Source organism: Talpa occidentalis, unplaced genomic scaffold (genome assembly GCF_014898055.3).
Source record: "Talpa occidentalis isolate TD23 unplaced genomic scaffold, MPIMG_talOcc4v2.1 talOcc4.7, whole genome shotgun sequence".
NCBI lineage: Eukaryota > Metazoa > Chordata > Mammalia > Eulipotyphla > Talpidae > Talpa > Talpa occidentalis.
In genome coordinates this window covers 109883287-109904916 of record NW_023605083.1, presented here as the reverse complement: position 1 = coordinate 109904916, position 21630 = coordinate 109883287, and the positions used below count along the sequence as shown (strand labels likewise).

General features: G+C 40.0%; 1 protein-coding gene and 1 long non-coding RNA gene across 3 annotated transcripts; one reads left to right on the top strand and one right to left on the bottom strand.

The window, feature by feature from the left end:
- Positions 1-14960: 14960 nt before the first annotated feature.
- Positions 14961-18712, bottom strand: SRSF1 (serine and arginine rich splicing factor 1). 2 transcript variants are annotated; one of them, XR_005121963.2, is made up of 5 exons: positions 18387-18712; positions 17781-17965; positions 17280-17452; positions 16393-17072; positions 14961-15480 (listed from the first exon to the last, which is right to left on the bottom strand). XR_005121963.2 is itself a non-coding variant. In XM_037493730.2 (4 exons), the coding sequence occupies exons 1-4, from the start codon at positions 18578-18580 to the stop codon at positions 16878-16880; spliced, it is 747 nt and encodes a 248-aa protein (XP_037349627.1). In that variant the 5' UTR covers positions 18581-18712; the 3' UTR covers positions 14961-16877. The 2 variants fall into 2 exon arrangements, 1 of the variants encoding a protein (XP_037349627.1); XM_037493730.2 differs by having other exon boundaries at positions 14961-17072.
- A 411-nt stretch (positions 18713-19123) lies between these two features.
- LOC129144930 (uncharacterized) lies at positions 19124-20968 on the top strand. Its single transcript, XR_008549768.1, has 3 exons — positions 19124-19604; positions 19849-19975; positions 20910-20968. It is a non-coding gene; the product is annotated as an uncharacterized LOC129144930 (long non-coding RNA).
- The last annotated feature ends 662 nt before the right edge of the window (positions 20969-21630 follow it).

Sequence of the window (21630 nt, the reverse complement as noted above, 5' to 3'; positions counted from 1 at the left end):
TTCCGGTAACCTCCGGGACGCACCACCGCGGCGGCGAGCGCGGGCGGGGGGGGAGCCCCGACCCGGCCGCCGCCGCCCCCAGTAGCCCGGACCCCTTCTGGGCGTCCCCGCGGCCGGCTCGCCGCCTCCGAGCTCAGCCAGTGCCCGCCGGCGGTGGGGTCAGGGCCCCCGCGGGGGGGCTGGGGTGGGGCCGGGGGCGGGGATGGGGCGCGGCGTCCCCCCCCGCGGGGGTGTGTGGTGCTGCGGTCCGTGGCTCAGGCAGCTGGAGCAGGGGGAGCTCAGGAGAGAAGATGGAGGACGCCAGGGTCTAGCGCTGGCTCGCTGGGCACGGCTGGCCCGTCTCCCGTGACTCAGACGCGGTGCCCTGCGGCGTCGCGTCCCTGTCAGACCCTCAGTGCAAGGCACAGGCCACTGTGGTCACCTGGCTCTCCAGTCCTTTATGTGCGGCATAGTCCCACCTCAAAATTGGGGAAAGCCCCTTTGACTTCGAGTATCTCTTCCCTCTGGTATTGCATCCCCAGCAAGCTAAACCCTTTTCACTCTCAGTGATATGCATTTGACTGGCCTTCCAACTCAGGCAGGGAATCCCACTGGGGTGCTGCTTCAGATCCTTCCAGTGCCTAGGGAAACACTTCCCACGCGTAGAGATGTCATTACTGGGTTATTCTTGGGTGAAGGGCTGAGCTTCCCCATCCTTTCCTTAACTGCAGCTATGATGTGACATTCTACCCCCTCTCGCGTCAAAAAAATAAAAACTGAGAAAATATAGACAAGAAATTATTTTAGTCCTTTAGTCCAGTCACCCCCCAAAACAAAAATTAAACTTCTGGTTGGACAGCGTCAGATGTCAAAGAGGTGACCCCAGTCTCTGTTTGCAGTTCCAAGTCTTCCATGTAGGCGTCACTGCTGCTGGAACTGTATGATGATGTCCTGAACGTTTTCTATCCTTTCCTCACATAGAGGTAGCTACTGGGAATACCAGAGACAAGCTATTATTAAACAAGTGTCTCCAGTCCAAGAAGTCTCCTGTGGCGGGAAGTGAGGGGGCAGGCTGTATCAGTGATATTTTTATAAACTCTGGTTAAAAAAAAAATTGCTCAGATGGTCACATTATTTCAAGACTTCAACATCTTTTATAACCAACTGTCTCTTATCTTATGTCCTCCATTTATTCCTCTCCAGATACATTCTAAACGCGGTAACCACCTCCAATATCCCCAATACATACACAATAAAAACAATATGGTTGTAGAGTTCTATTGATGAAAGAAACTGAAGAGGTATAGTAGCTTGACAGTCTGTGTTTCCTTTCCCTCCACTACATATGTACAACCCCTCCCACTCTTTCCTTCCCCTAGTCACCAAAATGAAGGGGCTAGAAAAAGATGGTCTGGTTCCTTTTAGAGGTGATTCCCCATTGGATACTGCCCGGAGGACTTAGGGATGAGAAGTTATGCAGTTTGGATCAGTAGCAGAAGCTGGTAACACATCAGGGAACTGGTCAGCCTAAGACAGGAGGGGATAGAAAATGATGAGCAATTTCCGATACATTCCTCAGCTTAGTAGCTACAATGGCCCATGTCTCCTATAGATGGCCATTAGTCTTTTTTGGAAAGAAATACAATGGTTCAGGAAGCCTAAGTTTATATATACATACAAGATAAAGAGGGAACTAAGATGTGAAACTAAGGAATTAAGTAAACTAAAAAGCCTTTTTGCTCTGACCTTGGACACTGCATGATCTTTTATCTTCATTCAGTGAATTCAAGTCTCTGCCTTAAATACATTCCTGCCTTAAATACATCTTTCCTGCCTTAAATACATTCACTTTAAGGTCTCTAATTAGTTTCCTCTGTTTTCCTCCTCTGATTATCCTCTTCTACTTTGATGCCTTTCAAAGGAAACTTCCGGATTGTGAAAACTAATACTTAACAAAGACCCTATTCTAATGATAATATTGTCAGATTTTCTTGAACTTATCCCCAAGACCTAGAAACCCTTCTCCAACAATCTTTGTCACAGCACTTCTGGAAAGGAGTTTCCCCATTAATAGGAAATAGATGTCAAGGGAAAACAGTCCAATTATCATAGCTGAAGAGCTGGGATTCAGAAGTATCACTCTTATTGAGGAAAATGACTAATTTTCTCTCTAGCAATAAGACAAAGCCAGAATTCCTGATTGACCCCAAACCCTCTCTTAAGAAGAAAAATTAACAACTTTTTAAAATTCAGATGAAAATTTAAACCTTAGGATATTTGTTGGGTGGAATATATCCAAAAGTTAGGAACAAGTATTCAAAAATAGCTCCAACTGTTTTGAATAATATAATTAAACCAATAAAGTCAGACTCCATTCTGAGACCTGGAATTTCTACCCTTAGGACAGACAATACCCTTCACCACAAACAAGTCTTTCTCCCACCCCTCAATCCAGCTGAACAGACCATACTGGGGTGGGGTGGGGGAAGCAAAAGATTGTGAATGTTTTTAAAGACAATAAATTTGTCTTTTTTGAACAACTTTCAGTGAGCATATCAATGATTTTACCTTCAGAGATAATGACTTTAAAGTGTTTGATATCTTTAGCAAAAAAAATACACTGTGCCTAAACCCACCCAAATAAAATTCAGATCCCCTTCCCACCCTGTTCAGGGTCCTCTTTCTCACCTCCAGTCTGTCACTTAATCTTTCAGGGCCTCAGTTTCCTCACCTGGGAAATGAGGACAAAAAAACCTGTATCTCACAGGGGTGACTTGTGGATTAAATGAGAAATGTTTCTAAATGCCCAGAACATTTCCTGGGATAACCAGGATGCTAAGTAAATATTTTTATTGGTGTTACTGAGTGGGTTGTTGGTTAACTATGGCAAACTCTAACTATTCTGACCAGTTCATTAGTCCTCTCACTTTCTCTACAAGGTTTTCCTCCCGTGTCCCTTCCTTTTTTTCAAAGAGTTCAAGTTAAAGGGCTAAAAGGCTAATGACATATGAGAAAGGAAGATACCTATTAAGATCAGCTTTAAGATCAGCTTTTCTAAAGACAACTTTTGGCAAACATTAGAAAGCAACAGAATATTTCTTTTATATATTGGAGAGGACTTAAAAATCCTGTGAGTACATTAAGGATTAGGATAGACTTAAGATTCCTAGGAATAGAAAATTCTCTGATGTCAATTACCTGCTCCCAAGTAGACTGTTCAACGAACCAAAATGAGATCAAATCCAAAAGCTTCATTAAAGTTAAGAGATTTCAAATTGGCAAGTTAATGGATTAACTCTTCTTATAAAACAGCTAGAATTGACAATAAACCTAGTAAAAACCAAAACTGCAGTATTTAGATATACCAAAAAACACTGGCAGAGAGAAATGTTACCCTTCATTACCAGCCTTAATGCAACTGAGAAAAGGAAACACACTTTTTACCAGACCAAAGGGAAAAACATCTTACACCTGCCCCGACAAAAACAAAACAAAACAAAACCAACAACCAAGCAAACCCAGCCAAATTCTCTGGAAGGAAAGCAGAAGTTATCTCCCTGCTCCCCCTCCACCCAACTTCATAACCACACTGAGAGTTTAAGCCAATTGCCTGTGGCCCATGTGGTCAGAAGCTGGGTTTGTGTTTCAATTCTACCACGTAAAGTGTCATCACTAGTTATTTCTGTTGTAACTGGCAAGGTGAAGAAGGGGAAACAATGAAAGAAATTTTTTTCTGAATACTTATTTAAGTTCCTTGACAGCTGGAACAAAGTCACAGGAAACAAAGGACAGGAAACATAACTACCATTTTCCTAGTAGGCATTTAATTCAACTGGTAGTTGAAGGTTGTTAGACATGCTATTGTTTCTAAGGGTTACACACCTAAGATGCCAAACACAAATCCAAACCCACAGAAACACAGTCATCATCTTAACTTTTCTTAAAATCAGTGCTGCCAGAAATCAATGCTAAACCTAGCTCTATCCACAAACCATTTGATTAGAAGTACTAACTTCTACTTTATAACTCCTGAATAGATGACAGAGGATAGCCAACAAATAAATGGCAGGCAAAATAGCATGGATCACGAAAAGGAAAGAAACCAAGACAAGTCAAAAATACACCAAGTAAGAAATTCAATACAACTGGAAAACATACTCTCATGCACCAACATTTCTCCTTTAGACACCTGTTCCTCCCTGTCCTTAGATGCCCCAAGTCCAGGGTAATGGCTGTACTTGAAAAAAGTTGATACTTAACAAGTCATGGAAACTTGGTGGGCCTAACACAAACTACAAAGCTAAGTCACATCATACTAGTAGTCAAACATAAACATAAATTAAACCCTTACATAAATAGTTATTCTGGTACAAAGGTAAAGCTCATTTCAGTGGCTAAAGCCTCACCCCAAATACAGAGGGATATAGTGATACTAAGCAGCAATGTGCTATCCATCTGCATTATCAGAGAAATTACTGGTATTTATTTGCATAAAAACCTACTGATTAATGCCTGTCCAAATATTCTTGTGAAGAGCAGGGGCAGAGCTAAAACAGATAAAGGCAGTGAATACTCTTTACCCAAACTCCAATAGAAACATCTCTTCAATCCTTCTTCATACCATATTTAGGGATATTCCAGGGTTCAGGAAGAATTCTGTTTCTCAGAAGTCTCCAAAGAGTTAGCATATTAATACAAGCAGATTTTATGGCTCCCTCTTTCTGAGTTAGTACTCCTTCTTCCTTTCATTGGCCTAGATAGAAAAAAAAAAAAAAAGGCCTCTTTGGGTCAGTCTGATCTTCAACTGGGGGTCCCTTCATCCCTAGTAGTGAAAGGAATAATAAAGCAGGTGTTGAGGAGCCTGTACAGTATGTTCTATGGGCGAGGGGAGTGAGCAGTGGTGACCTAAGACACTGGTCCAACATCACAAGGCCAGACTAAGCCCTAGAAAGGCCACTCCATTTTAGACAACACCAAAGATGGCAATACAGGCCAGAACATAAGATCTGGTTAAAGTTCTGGAAGATGGAATTAGTTCCCTTAAGGATGTTTCTTGCCCCTGCAAAGTCTCTGAATTAGAAGTTGCCTAAAGTTCTAGTCAGTCAGCAGGTCCAGGCATAAAGGCAGGTGCAGAGATCTGGAAAGCTAGTTGTTGAAAGCTCTACATAGGGACAGCAGTTGTACTCAACATTTACTCCTTAAGCTATGAATAATAATGCATCGAGCTTACCAGCTAGCCACAAATACCACTTGAAGCATTTCACCCTTGGTTCCCTGAGCAGTGGCAGCAAACTCTTTGCTAAACCTGAAGGAAGAGGAACAGAATCCCTAGAGGACAGGATAGATTTTGACTTGATGAATAATTTATTACTATACAAAGTCAGAGTCAAGAGAATCTAGATTTACCTTTGATGTAATTTTAGTCTTTTTAACAGAGCAAGCAAGATTCTACTCAACTAGTTCACAGAAGTTAATTAGTCCTCTGCCCCCAGGTCTGACCCTGTCCTTTGCTTTGTTTCGCTGACCTATGTAAGTCCCTCTCACTCCTCAGTTCCCAGCTGTTTCCTCTTATTTTTCTAACTTCCCAGCCAGCCCCCCTTTCACTTTCTCTCCCCTTTCATTCAGTAGTGAATGCTCAGAGAGCAGATGGCAAGTAGTCAATCCAAGTCAGTGAAATGTTTCCTGAGCATCAGGTACAAGGCAACACCAGAAAACAGGCATTCTGGAGGTTGATACACATTATTTATGCCTTTTAGTAGCTTGCATTTTATATGGGAGAGGAATACACATACTCCTCATATATGGCAGAGTATCTTCAGACCAATTTATTCAAACAATTTATATGATGGGACCAAAATAACCTCTTTGATGTTTCTCAAAGAGGGCTTTTTTGTTTGCATCAGAACAATTATTCCTACAGTAATTCATCCAGTCTCTTAGTGAACTCATGTGGAAGTCTGAGGAAATCCCCATGTTTTATACACATTTACTTGGCTGAGACAGTTACTCTGATCACTTAAGAGGGGGTCAAAGTTTGTACTACAATCTCTATTAACTCTTACTAAAGAACTGAGATTATTCAAAGAGAAAGCTTGCTATTAGAGGTACATTTGTAATTTATTCCAGTGATCTCCTTAACACCATGGGAATTGGAGATGGAAACTCACTTGGGAAGAGAAGGGAGAAAGGGGCATCACAAGTCCAACATCATCAACCAGGAATGCTTATTCTAGTTAAGTCTCTCCAGGCAACACTAAGAGTCCTGGAAACACCTAAAACTACAAATATCACATGGATGGTATCTAAGAGAATCAACTCAGATACAATCCCAAATTCATGCTGTTAATTCCACTGTATAAAGTACTTAAAGAGCACTGGAAAGGAAGCAAGAGCTTAGAATAGGCCACTTGCTCTCTTTAATACTAAATATGAGACTTCCCCTTATCATTTAAATGATTGTTTGATATGGTAGATTGTCATCTAGGGTTATCAAAATCAAAGCCTAAGAAGTTGTATTCAGGGCTCAGTGTAATGCAGATTTTTACTGCAAACTAGAAAGTAGAAAGCCAACACCTTTTAAAACACATCTACCAGGAGTAGCAAAACAATTACTGTGTATTTTGTTGTGAATACAAAAATAAATGTATACTCAGCTACTGAAACAAATGCATATATTTGCATACTTACCCATTCACAGGGTCTTTTCTATGACTGTTATTTGTAGGGCTGTTGCTTGGTTACTGAGAGGCTTAGTCAAGTCCTGACTACACTGTATGACTGGCTATACCTCTGTGGGGCCAACCTGACAGGTATGAGTCAGAGGGCTAGAACTTCTCTGACACTGGCTGTGGATTGCACCCTGCTTGCTTGCTGCTGGGACATGGCCACAGTAACTAGATAATGAGATTTAACTCCAGCTTTCTAACCGACCTCAGCAACCAGGGCAAGAACATGGATCAAACATAGCACGATGAGACACCCTGGTGGCATCAGGCGAATATTACAGGTAATTTCACTTGGGCCTCCCTTTTAAAAACCTCTACTGGGAATCAGCAGGAGTAAAACACAGAGGAACTTATCAAAGGCCTAGATTCAAGTTGTAGGGCTGTCTCTTTAATATCTGAGCTTATTTCCTCAAATTAATGACACTAGTACCACTTTAGGGTTAAAGTGAGTCAAAGCACTTCATGAAAGTTAGCTAATTTTTTAAATAGTATTTTACAGGCTTGCATTTATAAAAATGCAAAAATTTCCATTAACCAAAAAGGGGGGGCCATGGAAAATTAAGGGCATGAGCCCTTGTCACCATTTTGGGAATAAACTTAATCTGATTGAAGGAACACTGTGTATCAGATTAAATTGATGCAGTATTCCTGCTGAGAATTTTATGAACCTATTTATTCTTAAACGTTTGTTAAGGTGTGTTCATTAGCACAGTGGGCACCTTGGAATAAGTGTCAATTACTAACAGGCCTTGCCCTCAGTGTTTCTCATGTAGCTGGGAGAAAGAAAATGTACATGAAACAACTAGACAAGAACTTAAAGGCATGTAAATGCATGCATTATATGTGACACATAAACATGCTAAAGAGTGAAACAAATAGAGTACAATTAGTTCAAGAATCTTTTAGCTGATCATGAAGGGGTGGAAAAATGAGGACGCTTGTAGGATTTGGGTACTTGTATTAAATATTTGTTTGCTAAGTTTCTTGATCTTGAGAGGTGCTTAAGCTAGTAGATCATTTGTCAGCTTAAAAACCAGGGTCAGAGTACTAATGTGATGTTAACACTCTTCCCAAGTCAAGGAAATACACTCTCCGGTTTCTTCATTCTATGTACGTCCTTACACATGAACTCCTTTATGGATAAGTACTAAGAACCAAAATGATTCCGTCCTAATGAGAAATTTGCAGTAATAGTCACCAAGAAAGGACCAGTACATTCAGAAGTGATTGAATGTTTCTTTAGAAAGAACCAAGCTTTCATTAAGAATAGAAAAATAAGGACCTCCCTCGTGGCACAAGTGGTTAAGACACAACTTATGAGGCTATCCACAGCCACGCCTGGCCAGGTTGCAGCCCACGTGGCGCAGCAGACCTCTCCTGACTTACCCGCTGTGCCCCATAGCAATATATTTCAGTCAATCTGCCTGTTCTGTTCCCCACTCTGTCTCTGGTGGATCCTCTCACCCCCCACACCAGTTCTTGTATGCATAAATAAATAAAAAAAATAAATAAAAATAAGACACAGGAGTTAAATAGGAAGAAGGAATTGCTTTGTCTTTTCAGAAACAAAGCTATCAATTTTTGATGACCTATACTCAAAGTTTACAACAAAACTTGGGGCTTTGCAAGACTGATTTTGGGGACATTTACTTTCCCAATTTAAACGCTGGCTTAAGCTAGCACTTAAATTTCCTAGCTTCAATTTGAGGAATATGATGCGATGTTAGGATTAAAACTGCTTTCTCCATTAAGCTACCCACAGAATATTGAGTTCTTTCCTTATCTTGCCAATCAACATTTACTGTGTCAGCACTGCATTTGGCTAATTAGAAAGTGCAAATATTACAAAAATTCCTTGAGGTAGAATAAACACAAAACACTAAGCAGCACTAAGATAAATTGAGACTAAGTGCATCACAGAGAAGAGAGCTATTACATAGATTTAGCAGCTTGCTTTTTATAGTTCCAGGAATGAAGTTCAACCTGAGGATGACCAGGATTTGGAGCAAAAAGGTAACTGTTAAAACTGGGGTAAGGGTGGGAGAAAAATGAAAATACACAGAAACAAAAAACAAAGTTCAAGAAACCATGGTACTTACAGATCAATCAGAGCAGGGGAAGATGTGCTTGAGAATAGTGGTTAAGTTGGAAAGGTAACCTATAACCTACTCTTGATTCCTATTAGAGGAGTTATATGTTAGGAAGATCAGACTTGATGTTAAGGATGGAAACTGGAGTCAGTGAAAGCAGCAAAAAAGTCAGTAATGAGTTTGGGAGCACAAAGATGTAGACACAGCAAATGGAGATAGAAGACAAAACAGTATCTTGAATTTTATCTAGCAAGTAAACAATTCTAACTCAAGCCATAGATGCAATGGCACTGTGGTTAAGAGCTGCTTATATTGCCAGGTAAACCTGACACTTTGCAAAGGAGCCATTTTAGCTGTTTTAGTTTCTGCTGTCCTGCTAGTCATTTTACATTTCTAGTCTTAGAATGTGGATGTGACTACTGATTTCATCACTCAAAAATTTTTAAATGTCTCCGAACAGTAACATTTAAGTCACAGAACAGAAAATGTTTTAATAGCCTCTTCTAGATAACTATCAATTCACAACCAACTAATAGAAAAATTTGAAACCTATACTTACTGGTTATTTATTTAAAATTCATAAAGGAATACATAATTCAAATGTTTGGGTTTCTTTAACAAAGCAACTCATGAATAATTACCTGTGTCCACTCAGTGCACAGCATTGTTGTTAATACCTATTAGACGAGACATAAGGACAACCCAATGTTTTCAGGTACAGTAGAAATAACCTGTAGGAACACTGAGGAAGAACCAAGAATGTTTTAGTGACTGTGTCAGACAAGTTTTGGTTCCTTAGGAAGTAAAATTTCATGAACCAAGTTGAGGGAGATAGATGTTGAATGAGCTTGGTGATGAACCAGAAGTACACACAACATAGTCCGTACACACAAGAGTGATTATGTCTGTATGGCAGTAATACCTGTATTTGAGGTACTATCAAAGTAAATTACACTTCTCTAAATGAAGTGAAGGACAATATATGAGGAAGAACGGTAGGACCCAAACCAAGAAATGATGGGGAATGTAACTTTGTTGAATATGGAGGAGAGCTAGATTAGACTAGAAAAGTAAGCTGAGGGCTAAGTCACCAAGTACCTCACCTTAAGGCAACAATATTTCAAATTTTAGTGGGAAATTACAACATAATTTTACTTCAGAAAAGTCACTTCAGCAACAGTAGCTGGTAGAGAATTGGACTTGGGGTGAACATACCAATGAATTCCTATCAGCTTCATAGTGACCATATTTACCTGTTGTAACTCAAATTTCTAGGAATTTTCAAAAGAAATTAAAGTCCTAGTTAAAGGCTGTAGACTCTTTTGATCGATGGGGCAAGTTCATTCCTATGTATTAAACTTAACTAATGCAACTTGAAAGCTTATCCCAAACGTATACACAAAGGCTCCTACAATTTTCAGCAACTGGGGGTAGTATTCGCCATGCCTTCTGGCACGTTAACATTTATCTCCAAATTTAGCCTTTCTCTTCTGCAAAAGGAATTCTTGATCTTCATTTCTGTAATTCTGGTTTCACAGTGCCTCTTCAAGAGACACCAGAGCTTAGGTTTTTAAGATCAAGTATAGACATAATCTACAATAGCACATTTTTAATACTCAACCCAATTTGCAGCAAGGCCACTATTAACAATTACCACCTGTAGCGTAGCTTTCTACCTGTCTGGCAGGCCGGGTAATGTGTCAACTTTCTCTCCTGCAAAATTATCTTTATTTGTCCACACTAATATATTAATCCTTCAAAACACAGGTTCCTAATGTTTTAAAACAAGTGAAACTGTACCCATTTTCTTGACTAAGAAAGCCATTACACCAAGTTGGCCTAAAACTTTTCTATTCTTGGTGACAGTTTAAATGAGACAAGTTTGCATTCTTTGAGTTTTCATGAAGTTGGGGGGAAAGGTGTGAGGGAATGGCAAAAGCTTAGCTGAGCATTAAATCCCACAAATTTCAGCTTATAATGACATTAAACATGTCAAGTGAACGTGTACTTTGACTACAAGACACTGTGCCTACTTAAGGACTAGAAAACAAAAAAATATAGTCCACCTGATAAATATGATTGTAAGACAAACTATCATTAAAAGTCCTAGTAAAGCTGAAAAGTGTCACCCCAGAAACTGCTTCACACTATAAAAACTACAAAAAGGACTCTGGAAGCATAATCAGCTTTTCTAGAACATGACCAATTCCATGCCAAGGTTTATTTTTTTTTTGGCGGCACACCTACTCTTGTACATAGTTCTTACACTCCTTGCCTTACTATCCCATACCTGGAAATTGACAATGTATGCAAAAAGAAAAAGCAGATTCATATCTACAGCATTTTCTACCAAGCTTCAGAACCAATACATTTATCTGATTTAAGAAAGTGTAGGGCCCGTGTTCTATTCAAAATCAAGAATGGATCCACAAGATGAAAATGTATTTTGCTCAACATGAGAAAAGGGTAAACTTACAGGAATACTTAGCAAAATTATGTTGGCATGGATTAAGATAATTTCCACCTTGCTATTAAGGATACTATTTACAGTAGGGGTAATTTCCTGATTGCTTATCTTCTTAGCTCCCTCTAGTGACTAAATGATTTCCTGTAGCATTTACTCAAATAGGGGAGTGTAATAGAATGCTGCAAAACAAAACACCTAACTTTAGATGTGAGGTATTCCTACAAATTATTTTGTTCAAAGTCTATTGGTGAGGATGATCATAGCTTTCTAGAGAAGCTCTCAATTTCTATGTTCACACTGACAGTTCTATTAAAAACTAGTTAAGTATCGGGTCTCCCTGGTGGCACAAGGGGTTAAGACACAACCTAGGAAGCTATCCACAGCCACTGCAGCCATGAGTTCGATCCCCGGCCAGGGAGTTACCCACATGGTGGGGCAGACCTCTCCTGACTTACCCACTGCTCCCGTCAGCAGTGTATTTCAGTCATTCTGCTTGTTCCGTTCCCCACTGTCTCTGTGATGAATCCTCTCACCCCCCACACCTCTGGCCTGTACCCCAGTTCTTGTAATGTATAAATAACTTAAAAAAAAAAACAAACTAGTATCATTCATGTTGTATGGTAACATGAGTGAAGATACTTCTGAACCTGGTGGTTGTGGAACTCCTATGTACTTATGTGACAAAACACCCACCCTTAAATAAAAACCTTCCAATGCAAAGGCATGCATGACTCTTCTATCCCCAGTAACCCAGCAAGGCACCTATTAAAATGTTTATGACGTTACTTCTGCCTAAATTAACTTCTCTATGACAAAGAGTAATTTAAGTGCTGTGTAGTACCAAAAAAACCAAGTAATTTTTCTAACAGAAAAGGCCTTCCCATGACCCCTACACACAACCACCTTCAGGAATATCAGGTATAGCTTTGAGAGTTAGCAAGCACCTCCAAAATTTTCAATCACAGGAGTAAGAGCTGTTGCAGTACTCTAATTTCTTGAGCCTATATTTAAAGCAAAAGATTTTGCCAGTATTACTGTTTATTCAAGACAATCGCAACAAACACAACAAACAAGTTATTTCCTTATCATCTCTTTACTTGATGCCAATCTCAGCTCATCCTAAATTAGATTGGTCAATGATCCTATAAAGTACTGAAAAGAAAATTAGCCCAAAAGTATAGAGTATTTGGCTATATACATTACAGATGTCTGAATATTTCCATCAGGGAGTACAATTATTGTGAATCCACTACAGCAATAGAATTAGAAAGAAATATGGGTCATACCTTTTTTTCCTTGTGGCTATTTCAGCCTAAAAAAAAAACGAGTAACTTACATACATCTCTATAAAGGATCCACAGTTAACACAGGTCCAAAATTATACAAAAGCTTTAGCCCTGTGTATTCTAGTTCTACAATCCCTTATCCAAACTCTTGGGGTGAGATTTATTTAGGATTCAGAAATGTTTGCACTTTAAAGGTATGGCACATAGATCCTATATCATGTAACACTTGCAGCCAAACCTGACTATATAAGACCTACCAATATTTCTGCATGACAGCTTGTTACATTAAGTGCAAAATGGAGACATCAAATCTGGTCAGGTTTTACACTTAATTAGTTCAACAATAAATCTGGTTTTGGAGTTTTTTGGATAAGAGATTGTAAACCTTTTTCTACCTTTGTATTTTCTTCATACTGAATATAAATCAAAGGATGGTTGTTACAACTTGTCTATAAAAGGTTCTTTCCTTTTAATACTAGTTATGGTACATACATACATGTAACTTATTACAACTTCACATACAAAGCAAAAGGTACATAAGTTCATATCCACAGTAACTTGAAAAAATACACCAGGCCTAATGAGCAAGATATGTTTCAAAAACAAAGCTGAGGAACTTGATTCTAGAAATCATATTGAACTTTAAGCACTGCAATGGGGGGAATGAGTATTCAAAATTAATCCAAGTTTAACTTAAGTAACATCTCAAGGAAATCTGTTCATATTCTAACAGTATACCAAAAAAAAAAAAAAAATCACTTTAAGATAAAACCCAGATCCCAAGCAATTAGGAATCAGAAAATGGGTTTCTTACCTTTTGTTTCCAGAAGGATGTGGGTTGAACAGCAAGGTGGATTATTCAATCTGATGTTATAAAAAATAATTGCTTCTCAGAGACTTAAGTTTTTCCTTGGTTAGAAAATAACTAATTATAGGCTCCCTACAATACTCTAAGGGGACATAAGGAAGGAGAAAAGGGGTAAAAATTGAAGTCATCTTAGTTCAAGGGTGTCACCTTCTTATAATAGCTGCCAATCCGGGTATGCTTATAGTCCATCTCCTAAGACTAGAATCTGCATCTTATATCACAGATTTAAGCTATATGGTTTTTAACTGCAAAAACCTGTGCCCTTTTATCATGAGTGGAACTTCAGTTTTTCAAAAACAGCTGTATATATGAGGGTATTATTTCCTAACTCAATTCTGTCTGAGGTTTGTACTAACTTTTTGCACAGAGCCCATCTTTCAACTTAGCTTTAAACACTCAACCTTGCAGCCAACTTTAACTTGGGCCCGTTTCCACAAGGCACAAAAATGAACCAGTTTGACTCAGCTCTATCTTCTGCAAAATTAGTCAAATTACTAGTGCATTAAAAAAAAAAAAATTACACACAAAATAGAACTTAGTTTTAAATGTCATTTTGCTTCTACATTTTAAATTCTTACATAAAAACTAGACTTGTTTTCTTAGTGAATATATGCCAAGTACTTAGTGGAACCCTAGATTCTCAACCTAATACACCTATTTCTCATTGACAAACTATAGTTCATCTAAAATAGTAGGCGACCTTAGGCAAATCTCTCTAGAGTCCATCCCCAAATCATTATTGCATTTTACTAAAGTTTGAAATGTTGTCACCTGAAAGGCTGCCTTAACCTTCCAGCCATGATAAGCACCCAAGGGAATTATTTATTTACCGCTTTTGGGTGCTAGGAGTGGTTTTGTTTGCTCCACAGTTAACACAGGAAGTCAGAAGAAAAAGATAAAGGATTTAAAAAAAAAAAAAAAAACCCAAACCAAAAAAAACCCCTCCCCTCCCCCACAACAGCAAATTTAGCACCAAGGATCAAGGTAAAAAGATACAAAAATGAGTAGACAAGATATCACCACTTTGGTATATTTTGGCTACCAAATAACTTTATGGTTGAGGAGGAGTTTCAAGGGTAAATTCCAAAAAGACTATTCGACTTTTTAGTAGCAATGATTTATTCAAATGAGCAGTTTATCTTCTAATGTTCTGTCAGAACAGAAAATGTAATTTGTATCCAGAGTGCTAATCTGAGAATTTTAACACATACAATTTCTGAAATGAGTTACACTGGGACTCTCAGAGGCTCTTTCTCTCCAAGCTACCATTTACTAGTTATCACTTTTGGCACAAAAGTGTGTTGTCTAGATGATCACAAGAAATAAGCAGCATTCATAAATTTTTTTATCACTTTTAATCAGAGTAGAAGTTTATCAGAAACTAAATCAATTTTCCTGATAACAATATAACTAATAGCAACTAAGATCACCTTTCATGAACCTTTACCTTTAATTTACCAAAACATAAACAAGTCAGAATCTTAAACTGATAAACTAGTCACCCAGTTAAAATATTACATGAAAAGGAAAAAGGACAACCATGCATAGTTTTTTAAAAAACGTTTATTTTTTTCAAAGAAAAAACGGCAATAGCCAATTGGAAACCTACTTATTCTTCAACTCCAATTTTGTTTTCTTTAAATTTAGAAGTGACTTACTGATTTACTATTTTAAACAAACCCCCCCTTTCCCCTTTAAATGTTTACCATCTACTCGTGCTGAATCCTTCCAAGGAGATTGCTCCAGCGTATATCTCCAGGTCCTCGTTTTGCTCCTTTTACCAAAAAATGCAAAACACAATTCCATCGTGCATCTTAAGGGCTCCAATCGTCAAAAATAGGAAAAAAAAAATCTTTGGAATAGCCAATTAAGTTGAATAAAAAAAAAAAAAAATCCACACGAATGCGGTTTGGTTGGGGCAGGAATCCACTCCTACGTTCCTGGTAATCTGATCCCGCTCCATGAATCCTTGTAATTCATCCTCCCTATCCTATCCACATTATGATTTGAATCCAATGATCCAGCTCCAAGGATTGGGATCCAGTGAGCCCTCTCCAATCCAAACCTTTATAACCAGCAAAACCAAAAAAGAGGAGGCAAAATGTTAGATACTGTAATCAAAAAAGGTTTCTGGGGAATGATGAGTTATGTCTGTCATCAGTTTAACAGATGTACATCAATAACTATCAAATTCCCCAAAACAAGTTTCTGAATGGTGTTCAGATAAATTTTAGAAACTTAATCATCATAGAGACTAATTGGAAGAAGCATTTTATATTTACAGTTCAACTGATAATGCCAACACTTGTTACTGTACAGCGTATTACAGGTTTTGTGGTTGCAAAAAGTTATGTAATTGAAAAGTTTACTGGTATTGCTACCCACCTAAGTCTAAACTAGGTCTAATGCTCCCATCTGCAATTTATTTGTAAATTAAAGTGTTTTAAACATAAGTCAATTATATTAGTTTAAAGGGGAAAGCGAGACTTAAAATATCCCCACTAGATTATCTACACCAATATGTTGGAATTCTCTATTTTGCTTTCATTTTGTCTTAAAAAAATGAAATAGCAACGCTCTATCAGTCACACAGAGGACATGCAGATTTAGCAGTATTGATATTATACTCTATCTGGTTGGAATTAAAGACACCCTGTACCCACATGTACACCAACAGCAGGTCACACATTAACAGTTGTAACTAAGCACTGTGACAAATTAGCCAGTTCTTCCCACATTAGTCCCTATTAAAACAAAAAAAGGGGGAAGGGAGCAAGATAAATTGTTACAAATGGACAATGTAATTTTGCCACAATTGCCAAGGGTTAAAGAGTGAAGCAATTGTAGCTAACAATAACTGCTTAAGATGTTTGCAAGTGTTTTAAGGTAGATGTATATAATCATTTTTAACCCTGGCCTTTTAGTATAAGGTCAATACTGCCAATTTCATCTGTGACAATAGCACTTGGAGTCATACCATTGCCTCCATTATTGATCTGATCCTCCTCAATCCTCCTTTTGACAATCCTAAAATGATTGAAATGTGCTCCACAATCCTTAATCCAAAGCATTCTTAATCCATCTCTTCAGATATGTCTACAGAAAGACACATGAAAAGCAAGATAAACATAAGAACTTCCCCAAGATAACCACAAACACCCCCAACATCCCAGTTCACACAAACCATAGCAGAATAGACATTTACACAGTTATCACAGTCTGAAGAGCATGGAGAGTTAACTAAATTTAAACAATCCTGTCTATGACATCACTTAAAATACAATTTATCAGACATGAGGGGAATGTAGATGTTAGGAGCAAGGGGGATATTACACAAGAATGCAATTCAACACTTTAGCCCATTCTGAACAAAACAGTTTGAATTAAAAAATGAAAAGATTGTACTGAGTAAAGGAAAACTGTATACAACATGGGTTCTACAAAAAAGTGTCACCAATCATCTTATGTACGAGAGCGAGATCTGCTATGACGGGGAGAATAGCGTGGTGATCCTCTGCTTCTCCTTGGGGAGTAACTGCGACTCCTGCTGTTGCTTCTGCTACGGCTTCTGCTACGACTACGGCTTCGAGATCGAGATCTTCCATAACTTGGACTTCTGGGCCCATCAACTTTAACCCGGATGTAGGCAGTTTCTCCCTATTGAATAGACAGAACTTTCGATTGAAAGATCTAAGCTTTCACCTGTCTTCAGGCATGCTGAATGAATACAATTAACTAAAACCAGAATCTGGCATTTTACTTGCTTTACTTGGACAACCCTTGCCTGAATCTTACCTTCAAATTCCACTGTTAAGACCACTGTATCCAATTCTGGTCAAAGAAAAAAATAAGTGTATAACCTACCTCATGAGATCTAAACTTAGTGTTATCCAGTTTTCGAACTGCATAGGTCATATCTTCTTTCCGTACAAACTCCACGACACCAGTGCCATCTCGGTAAACATCAGCATAACATACATCACCTGCTTCACGCATGTGATCCTTCAAATCCTGCCAGCTTCCACTTGGAGGCAGTCCTGAAAAAATAATTTTCCAACACCATTTAGCCTCAATTTCACGAAAACAAAGTTTGATTGGGTTTAAGGTCCTAAGTCAACGGCAGGTTAAGATTCTGGCATCCAGAGTCCAAAACTAATTGTAAAGGAAGGATCCCCGTATTCTAGGCACCACGAGCTAATCTGCTCAATCTCCTGCACGGTAATCCCTCTTCACTAAATTCATTCACGAGCCTAAAGTAACTTAAGACCTGCAGTGAAAATCTGCATTTGTCAAACTGGTCACGCAAGGACAATTTTAAAGTAGTTTCTGTCCCTTCTTCTCAACCAACATGAGCGGTACACTCACCAGAGACAACCACTCTGTTTTCAGATCGCCTGGATGGGGGGCCGTAGCGGCCTCGGGGAGCTCCACCACCTCCACCCCCGCCGCCTCCTCGGCCTGTACCACGGCCGCTTCGAGGAAACTCCACCCGCAGACGGTATCCATCGTAATCATAGCCATCGCGACCATACACCGCGTCTTCCGCGTCTCTGCGGGATCACAGAAAGCAAACGGGTTAAGGAGAACGATCCCGAGCAGCAGCCAACTCAGTAGGGAACTAGCGGCCCCCTGCACATGCGCGCCCAGGGCGCAGGAGCCCACATGCGCCGCATAATAGGAACGGCCCCTCCCCCACCTAGCAGCGCGCCAGGCTCCCGGCCACCACACCAGCCCTCCGCGCCTCAGTTTCCCGCCCCGAGCCTGCGAGCCGGCTCTGGGGACCCCCCGCCCCCCCGTGTCCAAGCCAGAGAAGCCACGCCGACTCGGCCCCTTACTCGCCTCCAGTCTGGGCGCTATCGTCTTGCCCCCAACCTGAGCCCGCCCTCCCCGCTCTCGTGTTAAGGCCTTGGCGCCTGCCCCTGCTGCTCCAACCTATTTCCTTAAGGCCGCAAGCCCCCCAGGCCGCCTCACCGCGGGTCCTCGAACTCCACGAAGGCGAAGGGCGGTCCTCCGCGGCGATTCTTGAGGTCGATGTCGCGGATAGCACCGTATTTGTAAAACACGTCCTCAATGTCCTTGGTTCGGATGTCTGGAGGTAAGTTACCCACGTAGATGCGGCAATCGTTGTTCCCCGCCGGGCCACGAATAACACCACCTCCCGACATGGCGGACACGAAAAGCGCGGACTCGAGAACAAGCCTTCCCACCAAGCCTAGCGCACGGCAGAGCGAGCCCGCAGCGACACCACGTCTCCCGCGGCCCCTCCAAAATGGCGCCTTTATCAGCTCGGCGCACGGATACAGGGGGGAGGGAGGAAGAAAAGCGGATGAAAGCAGCTATTCGATCCCAGGGCGCACGCGCAAGAGCGTAACGGGTGCTGCGCCAGGGTACGCTCGCGCACGCGCGACGTCACCCTCCGCGCGAAGGGGAAAAAAGTCCCTTGTGTTTCCAATTTGCGGAGTGGTTTGCTAAAGGAGTGACCAGTTGTTTGGGGGAAATTAAATACAGAGCCTTTGCTGAAGAAGTTTTTCATCCCCGTCGTATCTTAAAGGATGGGCAGTGTCCCCAGGACTGAGCTGCTTTTAAAGCAGTTCGGCGCCTTTGAAAGGATTCGGTGAAACCTAGCCTACAGCTTTGTCCCACCATGCTCCGCGGCGCTAACGGCCTTTGGCGGGAAAGACTCTTAGGGGCGGGGTCACGGGGGGCGGGACCGGGCGGTTGCTGCGGAAACGAGGACATCCTTTAAGAATGAGCTTAGTTCTGAGGTTCTTCGCGGGTGATTCAATCCCGAGTCGCGGCGTGGTTTTTGTCTTTCCGCCCCTTCGGCGAACAGTCCGTGGGCTGCTTAGACAAGTATCTAATTGAGGGGAAGCCCCAGCTTGGATTTCTTAGTAAATATTCTACCCTGAGTTCCGTTCCACCTTCCGTTCAGAACTTAACTTTTTATAGTTCGGTTCAAGACCTTCGCCACTGGCGGTGATTCGTGCCCTGATCAGCCCTAGTGAAACCTGCAACCAGGAACCAGGCCTCTGCTTCTCTCGCTAATGAGCCCCTATTCCTCGGAGAGGGCAGAGGGAGAAGTCCACTAAAGGGTTTGAAGAATGAGGAGTGCCTCTTATTCACTCCCTTTCAAAGAATGAGAAAGTGTGTGTTCGCGGAATTCTGAAACTCATTTACGTGGCCTCTCAGGTAATATAAATGAGCAGAATGCGTGTCACTGTGTCCTGGAGACCACAGTTGCTGCCCAGGATTGACGCTGCTTGCATTCCTGACCAGAGAGAGAAGAGCTTTTTGTATTTTGCCCCAGACATCCTGAAATACGGATTTTTATATGTGACAGTTGGATTTAAATATTAGTAATTTTTCAAAAATCATAAATCATATGCTAAAACGTATCTATTAATATTTATGTTCAACAACTGCCCCCTCCCAGGATGTGAGGCAACCTAAAGAGATGCCTTAAAATAATTATTTAAAATGGATGAAGAAAAAAACAACTAGATGAAGAAATTAGGGAAATGGGAAAATAAGAGGAGGATTAAGATGAAGTCATGAATAAGGTGAGTACTCAAAATACTTGCAGTAATAGCCTGTTGAATGCCTAGAGTCAGATGCAAATTTGGTGCTGGTCTTCCCTGCAGGTCACAGTAAAGAAGGGGACACAAGTATACTGAAATTTAAAATGTCTTTGAGGCTGAAAATAATTGTTTAGGGGAAGTGCATTTTATCTTAGTTCTAAAAGTTGGTTGAATGTATTTTACAAATGTCTTTCCATGATTCCAAAATACAAACTCTGATGCTCAACCATTCTTCAATGATACATTGTTAAACTGAACTTTGAATAAAAAATAGAGTAATCTGGACCTCCCTGGTGGCACTGAAATTAAAGTCTCAGTACTATCAAGCTATCTCCAGCCACTGTGGCCTGAATTCGATCCCGGTCAGGGAGCTAACCCACATGGTGCAGGAGATCACTCCTGTCTTACCCACTGCTCCCCAAGCAGTGTATCTCAGTAGATCCACCTGTTCTCTTCCCCACTCTGTCTCTGCTGAATGCTCTTACCTCCTGCACCTCTGGCCTACAACTCAGTCCTTGATGCATAAATAAATAAAATATTTTTTAAAAATGGAATAAGCTGATAATTTTTTAAATAAGCTGATCAAAAAGGATATTATTTCAACAAATTTATTCAGTTTTTAGTACTGTCTTATTCAATTTGTAGAAGAGATGAGTTTTTAAAAAATTGCATACATATCATGTACTGATTTCACTCAAATCAATTAACTGAGCATGTATTTTTCCATCCTAAGTTTATTCATCGGCTTAGAATTATTCAGGCTCACTTAATGTTAAGTCTATGATAATTGAAGTATTTTAAGCATAGATGCTTTTAATTTCAAGACATTTTCATTCCAGAAAAATAAGAAAACTGAATTTGCTTTGATTTATTCCTTTCTCTCCAATGTAATGCAATTGTTTCTGATTTTTTTCAGTTCAGAGGAATTCAATGTTGAATTTAATGCGGAATAAAGAGAACATTCTTATTTCTCTGTTGGCCTTTTTTATTGTATTTGAATGTAACTAAATTATATGTTCTGGGGTTCACGATATAGTCAGGCTATAGCAGGAAAAGTCTGGACGACTGTTTATCAGGGTCTCCCAAGGTGACTTTAGCTTGGTGATTATTACAGTTAAGGGTATGATCTTAATCATATCTGTATCCCTGAGTTGATTAATGTATTTTAGTCCACAAGAGTGAAAAATAAGGAAGCAAATAAACCAAACCATTTATTCATGGTGGGGGGATTGGTTAGATTCATTTTTGATAACAATGATACTCTATACATACCAAGATACCCATTTTGGGAGGTCTGGAAAGCAAATCAGACAGTTGCTTAGTAAATGAGGCGTCAGAATAGAATGAGTTGAATCATTTTGAGATATTTTATTCAGATAAATATTTTATTCTCATAAAACCTGATAAATGATCCTTGTCCTACAACAAAGTATACTTTTTCAAATACAGAAAAATTCATACAGAAATTCATTGAATTTTCTCTTTCCATTCCCTGAACAGTACTAAGGATTATACTTCTCTTTCTGTAGGCTAATCTTCACTCAAACTTTCCCTAAACAGTATACTAGACAATTGATTAGGTTTCTAGGATCTGATTTACAACCACTTCCAGTTTTGCCTCCCGAGATTACAGCCTC

What these genes read in the sequence shown, in the direction of transcription:
- SRSF1 (XM_037493730.2), bottom strand. Translation starts at nt 18,580, where the DNA reads ATGTCGGGAGGTGGTGTTATTCGTGGCCCGGCGGGGAACAACGATTGC. An exon ending in AAACAGAGTGGTTGTCTCTG is followed by an intron (nt 17,453 to 17,780) that starts GTGAGTGTACCG and finishes TTATTTTTTCAG; the next exon opens with GACTGCCTCCAAGTGGAAGC. An exon ending in CTAAGTTTAGATCTCATGAG is followed by an intron (nt 17,073 to 17,279) that starts GTAGGTTATACA and finishes TCTATTCAATAG; the next exon opens with GGAGAAACTGCCTACATCCG.